The 23223-nt window shown below is 50.1% G+C and overlaps 1 protein-coding gene across 1 annotated transcript in view; it reads left to right on the top strand.

Annotated features, from left to right (window-relative positions):
• The window catches only part of sorbs2a (sorbin and SH3 domain containing 2a), a gene marked incomplete at its 3' end in the record, with an annotated part of 52743 nt that overhangs the window by 5009 nt on the left and 24511 nt on the right, over positions 1 to 23223 (top strand). The window contains exons 2-7 of the mRNA XM_084454497.1: positions 11122 to 11177; positions 12328 to 12444; positions 15443 to 15567; positions 17615 to 17986; positions 20297 to 20414; positions 22356 to 22531. Coding sequence (XP_084310623.1) covers positions 11168 to 11177; positions 12328 to 12444; positions 15443 to 15567; positions 17615 to 17986; positions 20297 to 20414; positions 22356 to 22531 — 918 coding nt within the window. The 5' untranslated portion in view covers positions 11122 to 11167. The remainder of the gene's footprint in view (positions 1 to 11121; positions 11178 to 12327; positions 12445 to 15442; positions 15568 to 17614; positions 17987 to 20296; positions 20415 to 22355; positions 22532 to 23223) is intronic.

Here is a 23223-nt window from a genome sequence, read left to right as displayed (position 1 = left end):
CAGAAGACTCCCTCTATTACTGTGTCGCTTACATAACGCCGCATGCTAATCGCCGCAAAAAAACGCTCTTCCTCGCCCTCCGCTCGATTCACCGCCCCGCTGTTCCCTCCGTCTCGCTCTCCTCTTCTGATGCGTTCGATCGACCCGTCTCTCTCTCTCTCTCTCTGACTTTCTTAGTCGTCGTCTGTCCTCTCCTTTTCTCTCCCTCCACTCTCTTCCTCTCACGCGCGCGCACGTGCACATGCTCGTACCAGACGCGCGGTCCCTGTCCGTCTCCTCAGATCTGCTCTCCTCGCCCTGCGGAGTTATATACATATGCAGTAGGCCTCACTGTGGCTCCGCCCACGCGCATGTCGACGACACCGTCGCCATGGGTTGTCACATTCCATTCCTTCCTCCCCGAAAACCCCGACGTCGAAGGCGCCCCGGCGTTGCGTAATTGCATTAGTGCTTTCGGGTGGCTACGCCCGGCTAGTGGCAGGAGCCCGTCGGACACACTGGCCTCAGTTGTTCACGCTACGGGCACCAAGTGGGCACAACCGGGTCAGGGTGAGGACCGCCTCAGCTTCCATTCATCCCAGCAGAAGGGGGTCCCCTTAATGAGTGTGTGTGTGTGTGAGGAGGGAGGGGGGGGGCAGATACTGTAGATGGGCCAACAGAGGGGTGTTGTGGGAGAGATTGGTGCAGGGCAACTGTACAGTAGTCGCGAGGCAGTTGAGAATGTGAAGGAGTAGAGTCTAGTAGAATTCAGAGTCTGGTCCGATGTGTCGATTCAGTTATTGTTTGAGCGTTGATTGGGGGTTATGATACATTCACTGGCGCCCATATAGGTATGACATGCATTTAGTATGAGCCAGTACTGTATCTTCCCTGGTTCAGCGTCCCTGTTTGTCTTGGAGGACATGTGGGCCACAGCGGGAGTGATAGACCAAGGACCAGATGAGCGACGCTAGCCTGTCATAATCTGGGAACGAGACAAATATTTTCATCTGCATTTGCGCAACACTCTAAGCTTTTGTGCTTTGTTCGTTGTTCTAAGTGTTGTTGGTTTGGGTTTCAGCGCTGAATGGGAATGCCTCGCGCCGACAGAACAGACGGGAAGGGCCGTGTCTGGAACCCACAGCTTCAAAACCCCGGCGAGCCAATAAAACGCTCTGTACCGAAGCACAATTGCCAAAACAACACAGTTTGGTTTCTCTTCTTATTTTGATTCCCAAGCCTCTCCTCTTTTGCCCATCAGTCTACATACCCCCACATTTTTTCCCACAAAAATGTACTACAAAAAAAAACACCTTGGCCCAAGTCCAGTAATCGAGGAAGGGAACGCGAGCGCAGATCCTGCCTTTTTTGGACGGGGGCGCGGCGGCTATCAGCCCAGCCTCAGACCTGGCCACGGCTCCACTGAGATTTACTTTGGACTTTGAGGGACATTCTGTTGCTTCTCCTGAAGAGATTTGTTTTCACAGCCTCCCACTGAGGTATGCAATCAAAATGGTTCAACTGGGTTGCTGAATGTCAGCCTCACCACCACTGCTTAGCGCTGGCTTTGAACCAATATTTACTTTACGGCTCAATTACCTTTAATGCGAAGGAGCAATTTACCGTTTACCTCAGGATATTGCTCTCCATCAACCTCAATTAATACCACAGCAATAAACTATGCATCAAAAATAGAACTAAATTGTTTTAGTTTATTTTATTTTTTAGAAGCTTTCAAAAAAGGCTATAAGCAGGATTTGGGATGTTTCTTTAAATAGCTTCTCTGTTTCTGACTTGCTGACATCCTTTGAGTGTGTGTGTGTGTCTGAGTGGCTACCCTGGGGTCACCACCTTGATGGTGGAGGACGGTCAGTTAATCTCTAACGGACTGCTGTCTGTGTAAATACACTAACGCGCGCGCAAGCGAGCACACACACACGCACACATACCGCAATCACCCTTGAACAATCACTAACCTGAGTGGACACATGGGCGCCATATTTGCCATGTCTGTGTGCCACTGGCACCATCGAGACGGGCGCCGCCATCAGGGCCTGGCCGGTTTCAGTGAAAAACACACACCAGGCCTCTTTGTCTTGTGATCTGGAAATTACATGGAGTAAAGTCAAGTTGGCCACGGGCACCAATGACTGTCAGACTCTTGCATCTTCTCATCCATTACTCTATTTATCCGGCTTTTCCACTGAAACCACTATGTAGCAGGCAACGTATCCTTTAATATGATTACAACAGTAATACAAAACATCTGCTTTGTACCACGTTGTCACACAATTTTCTGAGTAGCCTACAGTAGTTTGGCACATCCTTTTGAAGCAGCGCACATCCCGGTGTCTGTTCCCGCCTTGCTATTCTACCTCCGGGCCCAGCCGATCCCGCTGCATTAGCCGTGACAAGCAGCTTGTTTCCATTCTCATTACGCTATAGCTTTCGAAAGTGTGTGCGGCCGCACGCGGATTGCCTTTCGCGAGAGACTCCATCTAAACTGCGTGTGATTGCTCCCCCCGTCTCTTAAATTCAATTTGCGGCCACTTGAGTTTTTGTCGAGGTCGTCATTATTATAGCTGGCGCTCCCGCAGTTTGGAAAAGTGCCAGGTCATCTGGGGGGGGGGGGGAGAGTGAAACCACACACGGACACATCTTGAAGAGGGCGCTTTGTCACTTCCTGGTTATCAAACGCACAGCGACCAGGATGCTCAAAAGTGGAGAGCTGTGGGTGGATACACTTCACACAACAGTTGCTATCTATTCTCCCTTTACCTCCCCTCCTGCAGTTTCAAGTGGTTTGATCCACTGATAGGAAATCTCTGTAGGTCATTTAGCAGACTAATGAATCTCATTGGTCTTGCAGGGGTGGACGCAGTGGCTCGCTGTGGCTTGGGCATTGATACCAATGTTTGAGTTTATGAAGGCCCACTGCAACTATTTTCAGTAATTATATACACACAGCAAACCAAGGGCTCGCTTTAACACCTAAATTACAATCAGGAGATAAACCACTGCAACCGGAAAAAAATGAAATGACGTGTGAGGCAAAACTTGCCATGGGAAAAGCAAGCGAATAGAAGAGAACCATCGTGAATATTTAAAGAGATTCTCCTCAGGCGTTCTGTCCCTTTTTCCCTCCATAGATTGTGTTTTAGTTCAGTTTATTTTGACTCTCGGGAGAAATTCAATAAAATGCAAAGCAGAGGAAATTGCCCAGGAAAGATTGAAGCTAAAATTCTATGAATTATTAATTCATACCGGGCTTCTGCATTAGCTCCGATTGAATTGGCTTTTATATCCGTCAAATAGTCTCTGCTGTAATTACCTCGTGTAGGCTGGGCTCAGAACAAACTCAAATGGCACCACAAGTATCTGGAATATGATTTATTTACAGTATTGTGTGTAAACGTTAAACAGCTGTGCCTCCCCTAAGACCAGGCCAACAAACTGTCTCTCAGGTCATAAAAAACAAGGGGTATTTGTGTGAACTGTGGCTTGTGGCACTTCTAGGAGGAACCCCTGACTTGATATAGAACCCTACAGTTGATGGACATAACTGAACTTGATGTCAAATGATGCCCAGGCACAGAGAGAAACATGTTGGAAAGTTTATCAAATGTATTGTACTTTGATAGAGGTTGAATGTAACTTTATTCGGCATCAAGTAGTAAAAAACGCATCTTATACATAATGAAAATCACATTGTATTCAGCGGTATCTCCCTAAGAAAAGCAGGAATTCTGCAGGCATACATGTCTGTGGCTATATTTACACTAGTACAGTTTCATTGATTTGTGGTTACAAAAGGCGAAAACGATCTCCGTCCACTTTGGCGTTTCTAGCATTGAATCAGAACCAGTCTCCGTTTATACTGACAGGCATCTCACACGGCCATTCATGTTCACTGGGCATGCGCGTGCCTGTGCAAACAGGAAGCAGACTACTCACGTATACCAGTTCATTTCTCAGTTGCAGAAAATACTATGGATGAAAAACAGCAATGGCGAAAACTTAGACTAAAGATTTCTTTGCATGGACAGACGAGGCGACAAGTCCACAACGAGGTGGGACTTTTACTGGATGTGAGGCGGCCAAGACTGTGGAAAATATAGATTGGGAGTCGGTGCAAAGCTACTATAAATCTTGAAATGGGATAAGTTGATATTAATAAAGCAACTTAGCCTACTGCCCAGGGCCAAAATTGAGATGCTGTAAAATAAATAGTCTTGAAAAGGCCCGAATGGTGTCAAATCAAGCGTGATGTAGGGGCTACCCTACACCCTGACTCCTCCAATAATCTCACAGCTATGCATCACCTTACACACAAACTTATCCTGTTACCTCATGGCTCAGGAATGACCTCTCGTCATATCGGCTGACCGTTAACGGCCCTGCTCTGTACCGGCCAAGACAGCCACCAACTTCTTTTGCAACCTGTATCCCGGACCATTTTGTGTAGATCTCAAAGGACTGGGATTGACATAAGCAGTACGGGCACAGCTTCATCCTAGCACCTACTAGATGAGCATGGGAGTTTCACCATATTGCTTATGTCTTCCCACCTTTTCCAAATGTACACCAATCATAATGCGTTGCTCGGAAGGCGGGGCAGTCTGAGATGACATAGGTGTCCAAGCCAGCGCGAGAAAGAGACAACAGAGACTGGACGTTTTGCTTTCATTGTCGACGGCGACATTTTACGGTTCTTCCCACGTTTCACAGCGATGTTTGTTTATCTCCCAGTAATGTCCCCGGCGGTGTCAGGATCCCGTCCCTTGACACGCAATGCCACGTTTACGATCCCACATAGACCCCCCTGCCCCGCCCCCCTGCCTTAACGCTGCACCATTCCAGCCATCCCAGCTATGGCCCATATGACACCCTATACCACCCCTCATCACACCCCACCTCTTCTGTACTACGTGGGTGTGTGTTCCTTTTAACAGGGGTAGTCTAGAGCTTTTACATGAAGGTGTTCCGTACTACCCGTGCGTGCGTGTGCACGTGCGCGCGTCCACAGCATGTGTGCCGTGATATCGTGCTCTTGCGTTCGCTTCACATCCAAAATGGACGGCAGAACTCCCAACTCCAGACTGCGCCATACCGTTGACACGGACATCGGTTCTCCCAGTGTGGTCGTTAAGCATCGCAAGCTCTCTCTCTCCCTGACATAAAGGCCCGGCGCGAAATCCCCCCCAAAAACAAAGAGTACCCGCGTTTGTTGTCTTTGATTCAACTCGGATTATAGTATTCTCCTCTCCCGTCCTCTGTCCCCTCTTCCTCCTCCTCCTCTCCTGTCACCCATCTATAAATGATTGTCCTGTTGATCAGCGGCGAGGGCTTGACAAGGGATTCATCAGGTGCTGGCAGCTAATGCCTCACAAACATAGCATCGCGCCGGCCGTCTAAATCACCACGGGGCTGATCCGCCACACAAGATTTAGGACTCCTGTCACACGGGATCCCCGGCCGTCTGGAATAAGCAGCAGGGCTTGTTTTATTGATGTTAGCAGCGGGACCCAGACGGCCCGGAGCTATGACCGTTATTGGTCCCGCGGGGGGAGGGGGGCGAGGGTTCGTTCGTAGTACGGTTGGCGTTTCTCTGCACAGAGCAGAGAGGCGCTGGAAGTGCGCAAGGGTCGGAAGAGTCGCCGGTCGCCCCCCCCCCCCCCCCCCCCGTAGTTACATTTCGCGTTTTTGACTCGCCATCGAAAGCGAGTCAGGTTCAGAAAGGGCTTTAGCCGGGGCTAGACGTTTGAGCGCCACCGACTTAGAGGCACAGAGAAGGGACGGGGCTCGGTTCCAGCGTCCCGCCATAACATTACCCCCTCAGGCACAGCTGTTGCGTCGCCTCCGGTCTGTCCTCAGGAAACATGATCCGGTTTATAATCTGGGCCCCCCTCCCGGTCTGTCATAGACGGGTCGCGACACCGAACCCGTGATTTACTCCCGGTGAAGTGCGTTCAGTAGCCACAGATGAGAGGTGTGTATGTGTGTGTGGGTGTGTGTGTCTCGGCTCCCTTAGGCAGATTTATGAGGAGTTACTGTACATGAAAGAGGATTAGACTAAGGGGGGGGGGGCTTGCTTTATGAGGTCCCTGTACTAACAGGACTTTTCTGTCATTTTTTTGGGTCACTGGAAGCTTCGCCAACCAATGAATGTACCACAAAAGTCCTATGATTTATCCTGAATGTACATGGCCCCCTGGATAGAGAACTCATAAAATTCAACAGCTGTTGGCATTAGATAACCATGAATGGATGGAGGGGTCTTGCAGATCAAATTTGATTTATCGCGGCCAGTAAACCACGCGTGATATTTTTTGGCATCGTCAGGCCTGTAAACAAGGCTCTTTCTGAGTAATGAACTCAATATCTTCCTAACACTGTCATTTTTTCCCCTAACCTGTGCCTGTTTTACCAAACCAACAATGTTGAGCTGTGTCTGCTGGGCAGGTCATGACGTTGGGTAGTGAAACAGTAAACTAGCCTCACCGGTGCCACTGGCAAGACATACTGTAGTAGAACATGTGTTAGGACATCAATATTTCTAAGTGCTTCACCTCTCCTGTTATTCCGAAAGAGAGAAATTATTTGCCCGGCTTGTCATCCAAAGGGAGTAAGCTCCAGTTGTTCAGTGGGGCTATCGACATGTCTGGTTATTTGTTAGTGTTTTAAAAGGGCATTATCGATAGGCTCTTGGCTCTTTAACCGTTAAAAGATTATCCCAGTGTACTTTTGTGAAAGATGCACTGACAATGATAAGTTGAAGCTGAAGTAACTATGGTTATTTGTTCCTTATTAAACATCTACTCCAGGTATTGTGTATTGTATATTGTGCGTGCGTGTGTGTGTGCGTGCGTGTGTGCGTGCGTGCGGAAGAGTATTTCTGTTGGCGGACATTGGTTCTGGCTATTTCCAGGCCTGCGGGTGATAAACACCATATTGCAGTAAATTCTATCCTGACTGCCCCGTGAACCTGTGGTCAAGAGAGATGTCACCAGCGTCTCAATCCTGGAACACGCTGGCCTTCCCATCTGGCCTCCCCTTCACTTCTCTAGATCTAAACAACGCACGGCAAATGACAAGCAACCAGAGGAATGGAGAACAGCCTGTCCAGTCGCTTTTGAAGTCTGATATTTTTTAATGTTAGGAAGTATGGGGTGCCCACTAGACTATAACCCCCCCCCGGCGGCTCCTGCCTTTATAACCAGAATGCATCACTTCCCAGAATCGCAGACAGGGTGTTGCCTGTGGCAGCAAGTTCCTGTTGGGAGAAGTTCTGCAACGCCCCTGTCCATTTTCACCTGCTGTATTTTTAGACCCGTTTCCTATTTTGGCTGGGAAATGCAAACTGGTCTTCCTCTTCGCCCCGGCGCAAACACGTTTTCTCACGCACGCTCGCACGCACGCACACACACACACACTGCCAGCAAAGTAGTGTGGGAGAGGTTGCCAGGCATACAATGCAGTTGTAGTGACAATATATGAAGAGGCATTGTACATGCTTCACAGTATGTTCTGAAGTAGCCGGTATTAAAATATATTTACATTTAAATCCGTTGCATGCAGGTGTCCTGCTCACATGCATTTTGTTTAAGAATCAAACCATCTCAGTTTGCAAGCCATGATGAAATCCATGAGTACAAACTTGAATCCTGTAGGGGGACAAGTATAGACTGCTTTAACTTATCATACATTTAATATCCTACCACAAAGTCACGCGCCCAGGACCAGGTTTATTTGGTCAGACGATCACGTAGATGACCGGCGTTGAGAGCCTCTCTCTCTCTCTCTCTCTCTCTCTCTCTCTCTCTCCAGGCTGCCGACGGGCTCCAGAACATCAAGGGGAGAAGCTGTAAAACTGTCACCGTGGCGAAGCGCACGTTCATGTCGTGTCACACATGTCAACCCCAAACACCAGCCGTGTCGACTACCCAGGGCAATTTGTCCCTTTACTTCAAAAGGAGCTTGTGTTCAACTTATCTCTAATAAGCCTATATAATTGATAGGAGCAATTATCAGGGGCTAGTGGGGGTGGGGGGGCGGCATGCATTAAGCCCTTCAAAGCTGTTGTCAATGGAAAAGGCCCCATGTTGACAGCAAGGTCCAGATACTAAACACATTTTTCCAACCAGTTTCCAGCATTGTCTTATCTCGAAATGAGTAAATGCGATTGTTCATTCTCCCCCAAAGTAGCCCCAAATATGTTTACAGTGTCTCGACTAGACATAACAAAACATTATACTTACAGTCCATTTAGTCTAATGGACACACATTAAAGACAATCACCTTGGAACTCAGTAACACAAACACGTGTGCAGATGTAGTGTGCGATAACAGCACTGGCAACTAAGAAGAGTTTATATCTCTGCAATTTTCTGCATGTAAGCGTTTCTGGTTTACCATGTCTGATAAGATACGCAGCTTTTGTTCCGGGATTGTATATACTGTATATTTACATGCTTCTGTCACCGGCGTTCCCTCTGTGATTCAGCTCTGGGGAGTCTGGTCTCCGTCGCACGGGAGTAAACAATCAGAGAGCTGAAGTGTTTTTTGTTTGCGGCGGCCTCCGGCCTCGCCACTACCGTGAGAGCGCCGACTCCGCCGCCCACCTTCATCTGCGCCGTCGCCTGGTGGGCCTGCAGTCGGAGGGGGGACGGCGGGGGACGGGGGGGGGGGGGACGGGGGTTGCGTTGTGTTTGTCTCTCCCTCCAGGCTGTGAACTGCTGTGTCGAGCAGCGCGGCGCCATGCTGCGCCGCGCTTTGCTGCCCGACGCGGCAGCAAGCTCGAGCTGCAACAAGCCTAACCCGATAGCCAACCTTCATTTGATATGTGTCGATGCCAGGGAAATACCCGAAGACATCAGAGCGCTGGATGGCCCGGCTTCTCTTACCGCGGCTAATCACCTGATAATATACAGTATTCCTGCCTGTTAAAAACAAGTCATCCGACCTGCCCAAGTCGTGAAAGCGTTGGCAGATCCGCTCTACGATCGAGTTCTGCCGAACACTCACGCCGTCATTAACATGCATGCGAGGCAGCCCTATCGCATACACTTCTCAGCAGGCTCTGCTCGCGTTTATGTATGCGTGTGTGTGTGTGTGTCTCAGTCATCTGCATACCAGACAAGACACGTATGATCACCCCCAACGCAGTCTGTGCAAGCTGTCGCCTGCAGTAACTGTCATACGCCGATGAGACGGGCTCGCGCTCGCGCACCCATATCGTACACACACACACAGGCTGCGTTCCGAATCACATACTTCTACTTCTTACTACCAGTACCTACTACAGCTGCCCTTGGAAAGTACGTACTTTGCAAGCAGTAGGCATCCAATTTGGACATACTACCTTGTCATAACATTGCACCTTGAAATTTGCCCACATCCGTCGCTGTCCATAACGCGACATTCGTCTACAGCTGTCACGAATCGCACATGTGACGCACATTTCCGCTGCGCACAGGATTGTGGGTCAGAATAGCCAGAAAAGCCTGCTGGCTTGCATACTGCAAAATACGACCGGATGTAGTAGGACATCCTGGTATTTTTGCCATACTGCATGTGGCATACTATGTATTGGGACATACTACATCTTGTTTTGGTATACTATATAGTAGGGTAGTATACGATTCGGAATGCAGCCATGATCACTATTTGCACGCGCACACAGCCGCACACACACACCAATGCGACAGACGCCTTTGGGTTTCCCAGCAGCACATACGCCACCGTCCACATCAATCACTCCCAGAATCGCGGCATCACAAGGACAGACCAGCACAGGGGTATTTGCAGAGACGATTCATCACATACTGCATGTACAGTATCTCTCTCCATAAAGAGTTAGATAGATGACCATCGCATATGTGTACAGGTTAGGTAAGCACACTTGTCAGTCTGTATGTCGTTTGTCAGTCACACTTGTCCTACACCGAACAGTGTAGCTGAGTTTCTACATTTTAGGTGACATACGCTATGACAAATGCTTAAAAAACAAGCGCTCGTTTGGTGGAAGTTTTATTCAAAACCTTTTTTTTTTTTTTAGAGGAGAAGTCAATGATTCTTACTCATACAGGTACCCATCAGTGGCATAACACAAGCACACATTCTTGTCTTCTGCTGTCTTGAGAAATGTCCCACTCCATTTGGTAAAGGCGGGGCATTACTGGAGATAGATTTGGGCTTTTAGAAAAAGAAATACTGCAGCGCGTCCGCGTCCCGTGGGCAAGTCAATAACGACATCTCGTGTGTTTCTTCAGTCGGACTCCCGAGGTGCAATTCCATGATGGCTTTTGACTGGCTCGCGAGCCGACCTCCCTCTCCGCCGGTAAACCAATTACAGCAGCTTCCACCTGTCCCTCTCCCCCGGTCTCTGTCACAGCTCGTTACGTCTCAGTGAATCTCAGAGGAGGTTGTGGGGTCATGAGGCAGCCTCCTATCTCACTGGGCCAGGCTATGCAGCGTTTGACACAAGCCAGTACCACCCTTGGTGTGTATTGTACTGTCTCCAGTGCGGTGGTCCAATTGCACCAGCCGGGCGTCGCCAGCCTGATCTCGCGAGCTCACATTTGATTTCACTCCGCAGATCAGTCTGGACATCCAACCGTTCTAGCTGAATCCGCTTGAACAGAAATGTGTTTGTACCAATCACAACCGTTTATCTAATATGGGGCGGGTTTAATAAGATGACGGAACAGAGGAGCGCCGTAGAGGCATTTTCGCTGATTGGTTGTAGGTCTATCCAATTGTGTCCAGAGGCAGAAAGCATCAACCTTTTAGACGCATCCTATTGAAGTGACACAACAGCGGTTGTAAAGTCTCATTGCTTGAAATGGTCGATTCGAGGATCTTTATTCAAGGATCTATATTTGTCATATACTGTACTGGAGAGGCGGGTACGAAATGCTTGCAAACGCTGTAGCTGCAGGGTGACCCGAGAAATGCAAGTCATTCTGGGTCATCTACCGTCAGCCAAACCACCGGTGCTCTGGCTGGCGCTCTGGCATCTGAGCGCAGACTAAACAAGTCGCTCCCAGATCTGTTGCACCTGTGGGGCTTTTAAAATGGGAGAAGCCTACAGTAAGTGCAGCAGCAGTCTAACGTTGAACTCTTATTCCTCATGTCTTTCAGGAAAGTGTGTCTGTCTACGGTCCAACTGTAAGGAGTGCCCTTCAACATGAATACAGGTATGCAGCTTACTGTACTTCGCACATTCTATGGACAGAACACACACACACACACACACAAGCACAAGCCAGTGTGAGGGCATGGAACTTATGGCTGATCCACATCTTGCCTTTGTTAAAAGCCCGGCCGTATTTCGTTGTCAATGCAAACCGAGTACAGATTTTTATTCTTTTATTATTTTTGCACCATATTTCCTAATGGACTGATTACAGAACTTCCTTAAATCAGTCTTGAAATGGAACAAATTTGACGTGATCACAGCAAACTTTGCATTTTTAAACCATGACAGTAACATTTACAAGATCCCTTTTGGCATGATGGCGTTCAGAGTCATTCAGCCATTTAAATCAGAGGCATTACATTCCTCATGCCATCCAACTGTAACGCTCTTATACTCCATGAATGGACTCTCCAAAGCCTTGTCTAATGACTCAGGACTTGGCATGCATCCTAAACTGTGGCAAGTATTTCAGTACAGCAAGAATGATGACTCATTTAATATTCATCGCCCTCCTTCGCACCCAGTCACTGTGTGTTGCCAACGTCAGTTGAGATTCACATTGTTGTTAATGTTAAGTGGATGGTTCACTGACATTTCCTCAAGGCTCAGAAACGACTTGATCTGCAGTCTGGAATTAATTTCCGCGTCAAGAGACTGTGTTTGCTGTGGCGTGCCGAAGTGATTTGGCCCCGTTGAGGAAAACCAACGCCATTGTTCAGCTATTGTTCCTCAGAGGACGAGCATGATCGTACTCCGCCCCCCCTGGCGTGACGGTTCATATTAAGCGGGACTCGCGGTAATCATTGTTTGTTTGTGGTCGAAGCACAGTAAACAAGAAGGTTACTTAGATCAGCTGTGATTGATTTCTATTTGGATTGGTCTGAGGGTCGCGTCGTGCTATGGCGTTGGCGAGCCAGTACCGAAGAGAAGACGTTACTTCTAATTTATACAAAAGGGTAACAAAGTCCTGCTTAAAGTGAGCCGTCACACGCCCATTGCTTAAGCTATGAGAATGGAGCCATTTTAATGCATGTGCTTTGCCCCCTTTTCGCTGGGGGCGTGTGTACTTGTGCTTGTGTGTGTGTGTGTGTGCGTGTGCGTGTGCGTGTGCTGCTCCCACTGCCGCCATTTGCTGCCTGCTCTCCCAGATAGCGGAGGACGTGCTCGCAAAAGCGCTGCCTTGTCACTCACGCTCTCGCCCATGAAGAGAGTCCAGAGCTCGCCGAATCTGGCAACAGGTACTAACACACCCACACACTTAACATGTATCACTCGCGTGCGCTTGTATCCACACTTGTACACACACTCCCACCAAACACACACCTTCACGTCTAACACACACACAGACCTGTAGGTTGGCAGGCCACGCCTGCGCTACACTGAGGCTTAAGGGATGAGGTAAGTCCAAACCGACAAAGTTGAGGCAGTTCTTTCACAATGCGATAATAAGCAGCGATTAAAATGGATTAAGAAGGCTTTGTGAAGATTTTCATTGATTCTGCATGGAAGGACTCTTAAACCATGAGATGTAGCTCTGTTTCCAGACACAAATGTTCCTTTTGTGTAAAATGTTTGTTTCCCTCCTTGTGACTCCCTTGTCTCCGACATCCTTCCTTCCCATCGTTTTTTCGCCTCCCTCCGTCCGACATCCCTCCTCCGTCATCCTCCGAGACCCCGCCCCCCTCGCCGGTCTCCCCTCCCTCACTCTCCTCTCCTCTCCTCCCCCCTGCTCTCTGCGCTCGTCCGCCTCGGCCTTGCTGTCGCTCCCTGGTGGTCTATCGATTGCTAAATATCACTGCCCGCCCACAGACCTGATATTTCAGATGCAAAATTAGATACTTTATTTAAAGTGGAAGAGAGACATACAGCTGACTCTTACAGTACAGTAGTCTGAAACCCCTTTATAAAGCCTGAAGTCAGCTGAAAAGGTGTCGGCAAATGGCTAGGGCTTCCAGCCTCACCAAACTTGTTTTTGTTTTTAACTATACAAAGTGTTGGATACAGTACAGCCAGTGATCATAAAACCCAGATTTCTGGGAGGCCCTTCCTCCCCCAGCAATAGATTGATCTGATGGGCTGAGGCGCCAACCAAATGATACTCAAGTGCGTCATTGCTGCTGATGATCGCCTAAAGTGATGGCCTAACGTTACATGAGGACGGAATGAGGGCTCCACAGTTTTATTGCTTGATTTTGGGTAGGGTTTATTTCAAAAGAGGGCCTTCACGGAAAATTTTGCCTAGGGCTTGCTAGTCTAGAGGAACCACATCAGTCCACCCCTCTCCTGGTGCGCCTCAAACTGGGTCTTCTAGCACTAATGCTGCCTGAGAGCATCTGTCAGGATTTAGAGGCTTTATAAATAAAGTTTTCAGATACGAGTGCGAGCGTTCGGCGCTCCGCGCTGTTAGCGTGAAACCAGACGCGACGCTTCACCCTGACGTTTTAATCCCCCCCCCCCTGGTCTTCAAAGTTATAGGCATCTATCATCATCATCATCATCATCGTCATCCTCTTCCCCTGTGGCTCGTTTTAGCCCCAGGCCTCATGGGTGGACGAGTCCAAAAGACGCCGGCAAATTAAGAAGAAGTTGGCGGCGGCTATTAACGCCGCCAACTGTCAACGCCGAGCACCCAGAATTCCCCAGGAAGGCAGCAGGAAGCTATTAGCCTAAGCCTTGCCAGGGACATAAAAACACCCGCCCTGCATCATGAAATTTTCAACACCACTCTGGCCGCACACGCACGCACACACACACACACACACACACACACTCATACACACTTTATTACCGCCAGCACAGGCCTCACGCCGTTTGATGTATTTATGTATGATATCCGTTTTCGAGAGGGAATAGCCGTGTTGCTCCACATAGCAGCAGAGAGGAAGAGCTCTTTTAATGGACTGGGACCGTGCTCCTGTGTTTTATGTTTTGATCTACTCTGTCATCGGTTCACTCTTTCAAGTTGGCATCCGGACCCCAACATGGAGGTCGGAAATAGCTTCCTCACAGAGGCTCCTGTAGACAGCCTGGTAGCTGCCTGCGCTTCACTCGTACATTACGTGACTGGAGCCATGTTGTAATACTGACTGGTTCTATCTAAAAAAAAAAAAAAACAAACACAACAACATCATTTCAGTTCTGATTTGAAAAACGACGCAGAGAGACGGTGCTTATCCAGCCTCGCCCTGTCCCTCATTCACACGGCACTTCTTTTAAAACCTGTTCAGTGTCACAATTTTTCTATTCCCGGTCGGCTCTGATAATTGGTCCCTAATCCCCGCGCTATTCCACTCTAATCTCCTGGTTGAGTGACTGAGGTACTAAAAAGGGTTGCGCTGTATGTGGTTATTGTAGCTGTTCATCTCTCTGGTCCCCCCCCCCCGCCCCTACTACCCCGCCTCCCGTCCCGTCCCCAGGGCCGCCGGAAGGGTTGGGTCGCCCCGCGGTCGAAGACAGCCCGGGCGCCTCACACGGCCCGCTAGGAATGACTCGCATTCTGTCGCGTTTTTTTATTATTTCTTTTCTTTTTTTCCCTCCTGTAAACACCTCAGAGACGGAAAGTGTGCGCCCGTAACCCGTCACCCCAACGCAGGACTTAAGGGACGGTTCGCTTTGCGCCGAAGGCTGTTTTACGACAGACCCCCCAGAAGCATCTAGAAATCGAGCCGAGTCCTCCGTCCGTTGCGCTGAAGCGCGCTGGTCCTCGGTACCGGACGGGAAAGACAGATCTGCACCCTCTGATCGCGTTTTCTTCCATCTCCTTCCTCATTCCTCTCCTCCTTTTTGCTTCACAATGTCCCCTTTGTTATTTTCTTTCCACATTAGTCCTCTCCCTGTCCTGTCGCTGTGTCTCCTGGTCTTCTCCTGCATACCACGCACGGCCATTTTAAAACATCAGTGCTTTCAAACGCATTCGCTCTCTTGTCTTTCTCACTTCCTGTCCAGTTCCGGGGTCGTCCACAGCTACGGCGCTGTATTTACTCCGCTGCGTGTCCACTGTCATAATATTGGTTAACATGAGTGTTTTTTTCCCCCAGGCAGTGAGTCTCACTCGTCAGATTCAGGTAACTGCATTGCATAGTTCACTGGCAATCATCAAATCCAATTTGTCTTCTTTGGAAAGCAAGGAAATCATGTGATCACATTAAAGTCATTACTGGGGACATTGTGTGTGCGTGTGTGCGCGTGTGTGCGCGTGTGCGTGTGTGTGTGTGCGTGTGTGTGTGTGTGCGTGTGTGTGTGTGCGTGTGTGTGTGTGTCCAGATGTCTGGAGGTCGCGCAGTGCCACCGATGGCCTGAGGAACGGCAACGCCGGCGGCTCCTCCCTGGCTGCCAAGGGCTTCCGCAGCGTCCGACCCAACCTGCAGGACAAGAGGTCCCCCACGCAGGTACACACGCTCTTCACTCTCTCTCACGCACACACACACGCACACACACACACACACGCGCACACATACAGTACATACACACAAAATCAAGTAAACACAAGCAGAAATGTCTGTCTCATACACTTAAACACATACAGTACACACACATACTGTAGGAGTGTACCTATCCAGGGGGTACGCTATAATCGGTCATAATCCAAGTGTTGCACCTAATTAGTTGTTTTCCTTTCAGCAGATGTTTGGGGCTAAACCCAGATGTTTTTCGTCCCCAGTGCCTCCAGAGTATTAATCCTGTCAACTTTTTCCATGCCTTTAAATATCCACAGGCCCAAATGTTTATTTTTTCTTGGGTCTATCAAGAGATTACTCAAAAGATTCCTTCCTTTCCCTCAGAGGAATGTATGTGTGTGTGTGTGTGTGTGTGTTTGTGTGTGTGTGTGTGTGTGTGTGTGTGTGTGTGTGTGTGTGTGTGTGTGTGTGTGTGTGTGTGTGTGTGTGTGTGTGTGTGTGTGTGTGTGTGTGTGTGTGTGTGTGTGTGTGTGTGTGTGAGTGCACGCACGGCAGTGGTTTGCCCTCAGATCTCTTCAGTCTGTCTACTAAAATGTTCCGTTTTATTCCAGGCCACATTTTTATGAACCGACGGCTCTAGGTCCAAAATTACTCTCACTAAAAGCTTCATGAAACATTCTTCTACGACTACCACAGAAAACAATTCCCACATATTCTGGTCGTTTTGGCACTGTACTGGACGATGTTGTTTTGTATTACATGTTGTTTTGTATGTGTTCTTTCTCCAGCTACACTATGCTGTGTTGATTTGCTCTAGCATGATCAGTATGATTTTTTCTCGTTGTCATGTCTACTCCCATTGGTGGTCCCTGCTGTCAATCAGATCCCCCTCCCGCCCCCCAGGAGAGAGAGCTACCACTTCCCCCCCGCCGGTGTCAACCCCCCCTCCTATAGTTCCCTCACTGCCCTGGACCACGCCTTCGGAAGCGACCCCCACCTGGCCGTAGCCTTAGGCCAGACCCAGAACACCCTCCTGAAAGAGTCCTACACCGTCAGCAGCACTTCCTCTTTCTCCTACTCCCAGAGCACTGCCACCACCTCCTCCGACCCCCAGCCCCGACACGAGACCCACCGGCTCGACCCGCCCCCCCTCACCAACGACGTCGCCGACGCCGCCAGCATGGCGGCCGCCGCCCGCGTCAGGGCCGAGCGCAAGGTGTCCTCCCTCAAACTCACCCCCATCACCATCCCCAATCCACCGGAACACGTGCACCCTAAGCCGGACCCCCAAACTCCAGCCTCCCCGCCACCCCCAAACCCAGCCTCCCCTCCACCCCCAAACCCAACCTCCCCTCCACCCCCCACCCCGCCCCCGCGTAGGGACTCCAGCGCCCCCCGGCCCCAGGCGCGCGCAGCCTCCCTCTCCGTCCAGATGACCCCCAAGAACCCGGAGCCTCCGGGGCCCGAGCCGTGCGCCCCCGAGGCGGCGTCCTCCGCCCCGGCCTCGCCTCCAGCTCCGGCCCCGAACCCGACCCCAGCCCCGGAGGAGACCAAGAAGACCACCCCTCCCCTTCCTCCACGGCCGGCCCCTGCGGATGTGGTGGTACATGCTATTAACCGACAACCAAGGCTGGGCAGAGAACCATGTTCCTGGCCACTTTTCAACAGCGCTGTCGTTTTCTAGGCACAACAGACTAATAACAAACAAACGGTCTAATAGTTATTGTTGTTGTTGTTGTTTTTTGTTCTTTGTATTTGAATGTGTTTGTAGGGCCGCAAGATACCCTGCGTAACCTTCCCAGCCCGCACTCTCTGAGCTCACTAACAAAGTCTCTTACGCCCACAGCAACGGTCACTTCTTTTTTTTTTTTTACAGCATGGCGCCGCCGTGTCACCTGTTCTGCGCACTCTTCCTACACACACTTCCTACACACACTTCCTACACACACTTCCTACACACACTTCCTACACACACTTCCTAAACGAACTCAGGCGCATGTCGCTCTCTAAAACTCTCCGTCTCCCCCCCACATACCAGGGCCCCCCCTCCCCCGACTCCGCCTCCCGGTGCTCGCCCTACAACCGCCGCAGCGCCGCCTCCCTCGACTACCTGGCGCTGTCGCCCACCCCCTACGCCCTGGCGGAGCGCGGCACAGCGGGCGGCGGGTGCGGGGGGGACGGCGCTCCCAGCGGGCGAGCGTCGCCCTCGGCCTCGCCGGCTACGGTGTCGGCGCTTAGCCAGTACTCGTCGTCCACGGCCGGGCTGCTGGAGGAGCTGCAGATCTGCGGCCTGGACTCGCCCTCGCCCTCGCCCACCCTCAGCCACGCGTCCGCCTCCACCGCCGGCGGCGCCGACGACAACGCCGCGCTAACCTCCTCCTCCGACGCCGCGGCCGGCACTGTGACTAACGTAACTATCCACGCCCCCCCCCTCCGCCACCCCCCACCTCCCTCACACATGGCACTTACGTAACACACCTCGCCCCCCCCACCCCCCATCCCTTAAACCAGGCTTGGAGGTGGCTTGATTTTGCCCCCCCCCCACACACACACACCCACACACAGGGCCTTATCTACTAACCAAAGTTTTGCATGTATAAAAACGTGTGCAAATGCCTTAATACCTGCAAATAAATGTGCAAGGAGATGGAGGATTGTGTCCTTCAAGTGAGCAAATTTGCAAGCTCTATCCAATTAGTACTTTTGGCCGAAATGAATATGTAATAAGGGGCGTGCCTACTGGACCCTAGCGTGCCAAATATGGGAGGAGAAAATGCAAATCCATAATTGTAGCACACGCTCATTGACTTATCAACCCTGAATGCAGTTTCAGTGACGGTATTTGCGTGTGCTACTGTATTTAATACGTTTGAAGGGCGGGTACTAATTCCTTCATTGTGAGGAACTGTGCTCTCTTCTCCAAGTTGCAAGATGGCGACTTTGGAGATGGCTGGCTTATAGGTAACTCAATTTGGAAAATATTTGAGTCTATAAGGTTACGGAGTCTATTGTGTGCTATTTTTGTATTTATTCATTTTAAGTTAATTATTTTCCCACCCAGGAGACACTGGGTTATTTCCAGTGTGTCTTGTGGTTCTACAACCGCCCCGCCACGGTCTCGAGGGAATAATTTTATTATTTTTATGTTTGTGCGCTGCAGTAGGCTTAACTATTATTTTGTTTTGCAAACCTTTTTGTTCATCAGTCAGGCTTCACATAGGCAACGGTAGGCCTGTTTAACTTTTATAAGCTGTCTAATAGGCCTGTATGCTATGCTTTTTTCCCAGGTGTGGGTCGGGATAAATGAATGGGTGTGTGTGAGCCGAGGGAGGGGGGATCCAGTCTCATCATAGGCCAATGTTCTCCTGATAAGTGTTTCATTTTAGGTTCGGTTAACGTTTAATCGGTTAACCTCGCCCATCCTTAAACAGAACCAAAGCATCATCTCAGTTCATATCTCATGTTCCTTTTTAGGTGACAGAGCGTTTCCCCTACAGCCCTTCCTCATGACTCCAGTTCTGTACCCAAATACCCCCGGGGAGCGCAGATACAATGCGGCCCAAATCCTTGCGAAAAACATCATTGAGCGCACCTTTGACATGTTTCAAAACTAAATAATAGTCAAGCCTACTGCTTTTGCGTTTTTCGCTCCTCTTCCATGGTGCAATTGTGGGATACAACACGCACAACCCCTCATTTCAATAGGGCTGCTTTCACACTTTTGCACCTGTTGTCATTTACGCAATTATCCTTGATAGATCACCTGCACAATGCATTGGAACTAAACGTGCAATCAGAAGGACTGCCAACGCAATTATGCACTCTTTATTAGGGATCTTAGTAGACAAGGCCCTCACCCTCTCAAGCTCATGCTGACTGGCGTCCAGCTAACCACCACCTCCAACACACTGACCAGACCTGCTCCCTCTAAACACTTTCACCGTGTAAACCTGCCAGTTCTGTGTTTCCTAATCGTGGATCTAACAGGTGTTTCAATCCTCAGTGGCCTTCGTCTGTGTTAACGTGTCTTTCATGTGTTCTCATTGATCTCGCTCAGATAAAGCTAATGTTTCAGTGTGTGTGTGTGTGTGTGTGTCAATAACCCATTGACAATGCTTTAACATCTGTGGTCAACTATTTATTTCATAACGGAACACTCAATGGTCTGTTTCTCATCTAATTGAGTGGGAAAATAAATAATAACTGTGTTTTTTTTAACCCGTTTTGTAACCCTGTCTTGTCTGTGTGTGGAATAATAATGACATCTAATATGCCACCTGGTCGATGATGTTATGAGTGACGGGAAAATAACTCTTGTTTGTTGACTTCCTGTGTGTTAGTCTCTGGTCTGTGTACGTTGTCTGTGTGTGTTTTAACGTTATTCACCAACGGGTCTCTGCCTCACTAACCTGGGACTCACTTACAGACTCACTGCTGTTCCCTGAAACAGCATGACTTGACAAATACATATCAGTTACATTGTTTTGATCTCACACCACAACGGTTTCTTGTTACCTGCTGATTCTTATTTGTAAGCAACATATCGTTTCTTATTGCCCATACTGTGTATGGATCTGAACATTGATTTGCGGGAGGGAACATTGATTTGTTAATTTTTAATTCTATACTCTCTATTTCTCTCTCTCTCTCTCTTTCTCTCTCTCTCTCTCTTTCTTTCTCTCTCTCTCTTTCTCTCTCTCTCTCTCTCCCTCTCTCCCAGGGTCAGGTGACCATGAATGGAAGCGCCGGCCACCCTCAGAGGTCCCTGTCCCCCCCGGCCTACCCCCCTCCCCCCGTCTCCCTCAGCCCAGGGGGGGTCCACTTCCAAAGGAGCACGGGTGAGAGGCCAACCACCCCCCCGCCACCCACACACTCCAGATTTGGGCTTGGAGCAGTATCTCGCATATCAAAACATGTTAAAGGGGCAGTGTGCTATTTTTGACATTTAACCCTATTTGTGGTCTGTCTGCCATGAACCTAAAACATAGCGACCATAATTTCACTGATCGTTCCAGTATTGAGCTAGCTGACATTTTTCTGCAGGTTCTCACTGGGTTACAATGGAAGTAAATGGGGCATATGTAAATGCATTGGAAAACTATGATAAATGTACTTTTCCAAGACAGTAAGCACAGGGTTTAATCTTACTGGTCTCTATATGCTCTCCTGTGAAATCTATCGCAATCCAAATATTTTTACATGTTCGGCATGGCTTAGACATAAGCATTGTGAGACTGTAGCTCAGTTGGTAGAGTGGGTCGTTCAGTGATCGAAGGGTCAGTGGTTCGAATCCCAGCTCCAACTGTCCACATGTCGAAGTGTCCTTGAGCAAGACACCTAACCCCAAAATTGCTCCCAATGAGCAGGTTAGCACCTTGCATGGCAGCTACCGCCATTGGTATGTGTGTGTGAATGGGTAAATGAGAGGCCATTGTAAAGCGCTTTGAGTGCCGCTAAGGTGGAAAAGCGCTACTGTATTAAAGTGCAGTCCATGTACCATTTACCATGTACCATTCCCCTGGCACTTATTTTCTCTGCTCCCAGGACTATGTGCAAGTCATGCCAAACATCTTACAATATTAGGATTGTGATACTGTACATATCACAGGAGAGCACACTGAGACTGGTAAGATTACACCCTGTGCTTCCAGTCTCGGAAAAGCACAGGGTGTAATTCATTTTTACAGTTTTTCAATGCATTTACATATGCCCCATTGACTTCCATTAATAGCCCAATGAGAGCCTGCAGAGAAACTGCAGCTAGATCAATACTGGAACGATCAGTGAAATTATGGTCTCTATGTTTCAGGCTCATGGTAGACAGATCACAAATAGGACTTAATGTCCAAAATAGCACACTACCCCTTTAAGGCATTGGTATAAGATGCGTTGAAGGCGATATGCTGATAGAATGACAAAAATAGAAGGGATTATAAGACCTCATGGGAACCAAGAACTAGAACTAGTCATCTGGGGGGGCGGGGGGGGGGGGGGGCGGACAGGGTTGTTTTAAGTCCCTGCACACCAAAATGCTGCATACTGTTTACAATTGTTTTTACGAATAATTCATCTGGAGTCAAATACCACCCATAATGTGTCCCTTTTGATAATGGAGCACATTTAATCCCCTTCACAGTTCACAAACCACCTAAAATCCAAAAGCATTGTTTAAACCACTCAGGCGATGCCTTTGCAATAAACCTGACCCATAACGTCTGCTCATTCATATACGGTCCGCCCTAAATGAATTCGCTGAGCAAGCCGGCCATCGTCGAATAGATTTACGCCCACGCGTAATTGTCTTTCATCTCTTATCGACCCCCCCCCACACACACACACACACACACTTCTCCCCTCATAGAATTTTAATGCGCTTGTCTTGTTAAGGAGATGGAGATGGAGCCACCGGGCACGGAGAGATTCAGGAGATATGATGCATCTGCAGCTATTAACGGAATAAGGGGGGGGGGGGGGGGGGGGGGGCAGATCGATGGCCCGACACACGGGGAAAAGAGGGGTCGTCAGGCACACGGGCCGCGGCGCCGTCGACCAAAAGCGTCTTGTTCGCCCTTGTTTCACTGTCGGGGACGGTGCACAGCAGGCGTCGGCGCGACCGATGTGCGCGAGGGACACGGCGATCGAGATGGACGTCGATCGGACGTCGATTGGAGACAGGAGTGTCTTGGGTGGGTGTGTCGCCAAGCGCATCCCGTCCTAAACCGCTTCTCCTCTCTTCCCTTCTCACCCCGTCACACACACACACACCCCTCCCCCCACAGAAGGCAGCGAGTCGGTGACGAGGGAGTCGGTGACGTCGGGCCACGTCAGCGTGACCAACGTGGTGCCCATCGCTCGCTTCTCCGAGGAGGAGAAGAGGGTGTCGGTCATCCGAGCGCCCCACTACCAGGGCATCGGCCCGGTGGACGAGTCGGGCATCCCCGTCGCCATCCGCACGGTGAGGAACCGCCCCCCCCCCTACGCGCATACGCGCACACACACACTCACCACCGCACAGAAAGCTTGTCAGAAAGCTTGTTTGGCTGCTGATCTGGGATTGTGTTGGTGGTCTTCTCACTTCTTTGCTTTCCTCCTACACACACACACGCGCACACACACACACGCTGCATCTCGGTTGCCATTGGCCCGGTCCATCTACTTTCCCGTCAGTGTGTCCCAGTGTTTTTGATGTGGTGAGCTGACTCATCCAGCCAGCCAGCTAGGCCACGGAGTGGAGGTGGTGGAGGGGCGTGAGGAGGTGGTGGAGGGCCGCGGAGTGGAGGTGGTGGAGGGGCGTGAGGAGGTGGTTGAGGGCCGTGAGGAGGTGGTGGAGGGCCATGAGGAGGTGGACGGGGGCCGTGAGGAGGTGGACGGGGGCCGTGAAGAGGTGGTGGAGGGCCGTGAGGAGGTGGTGGAGAGCTGTGAGGAGGCGGTTGAGGGGCGTGAGGAGGTGGTGGAGGGCCGTGAGGAGGTGGTGGAGGGCCGTGAGGAGGTGGACGGGGGCCGTGAGGAGGCGGTTGAGGGCCGTGAGGAGGTGGTGGAGGGCCGTGAGGAGGCGGTTGAGGGCCGTGAGGAGGTGGTGGAGGGCCGTGAGGAGGCGGTGGAGGGGCGTGAGGAGGTGGTGGAGGGCCGTGAGGAGGTGGTGAAGGG

This window comes from Borostomias antarcticus (assembly GCF_949987555.1).
Source record: "Borostomias antarcticus genome assembly, chromosome: 20".
Taxonomy (NCBI): Eukaryota; Metazoa; Chordata; class Actinopteri; order Stomiiformes; family Stomiidae; genus Borostomias; species Borostomias antarcticus.
This window is presented reverse-complemented; position numbering and strand designations above follow the sequence as displayed.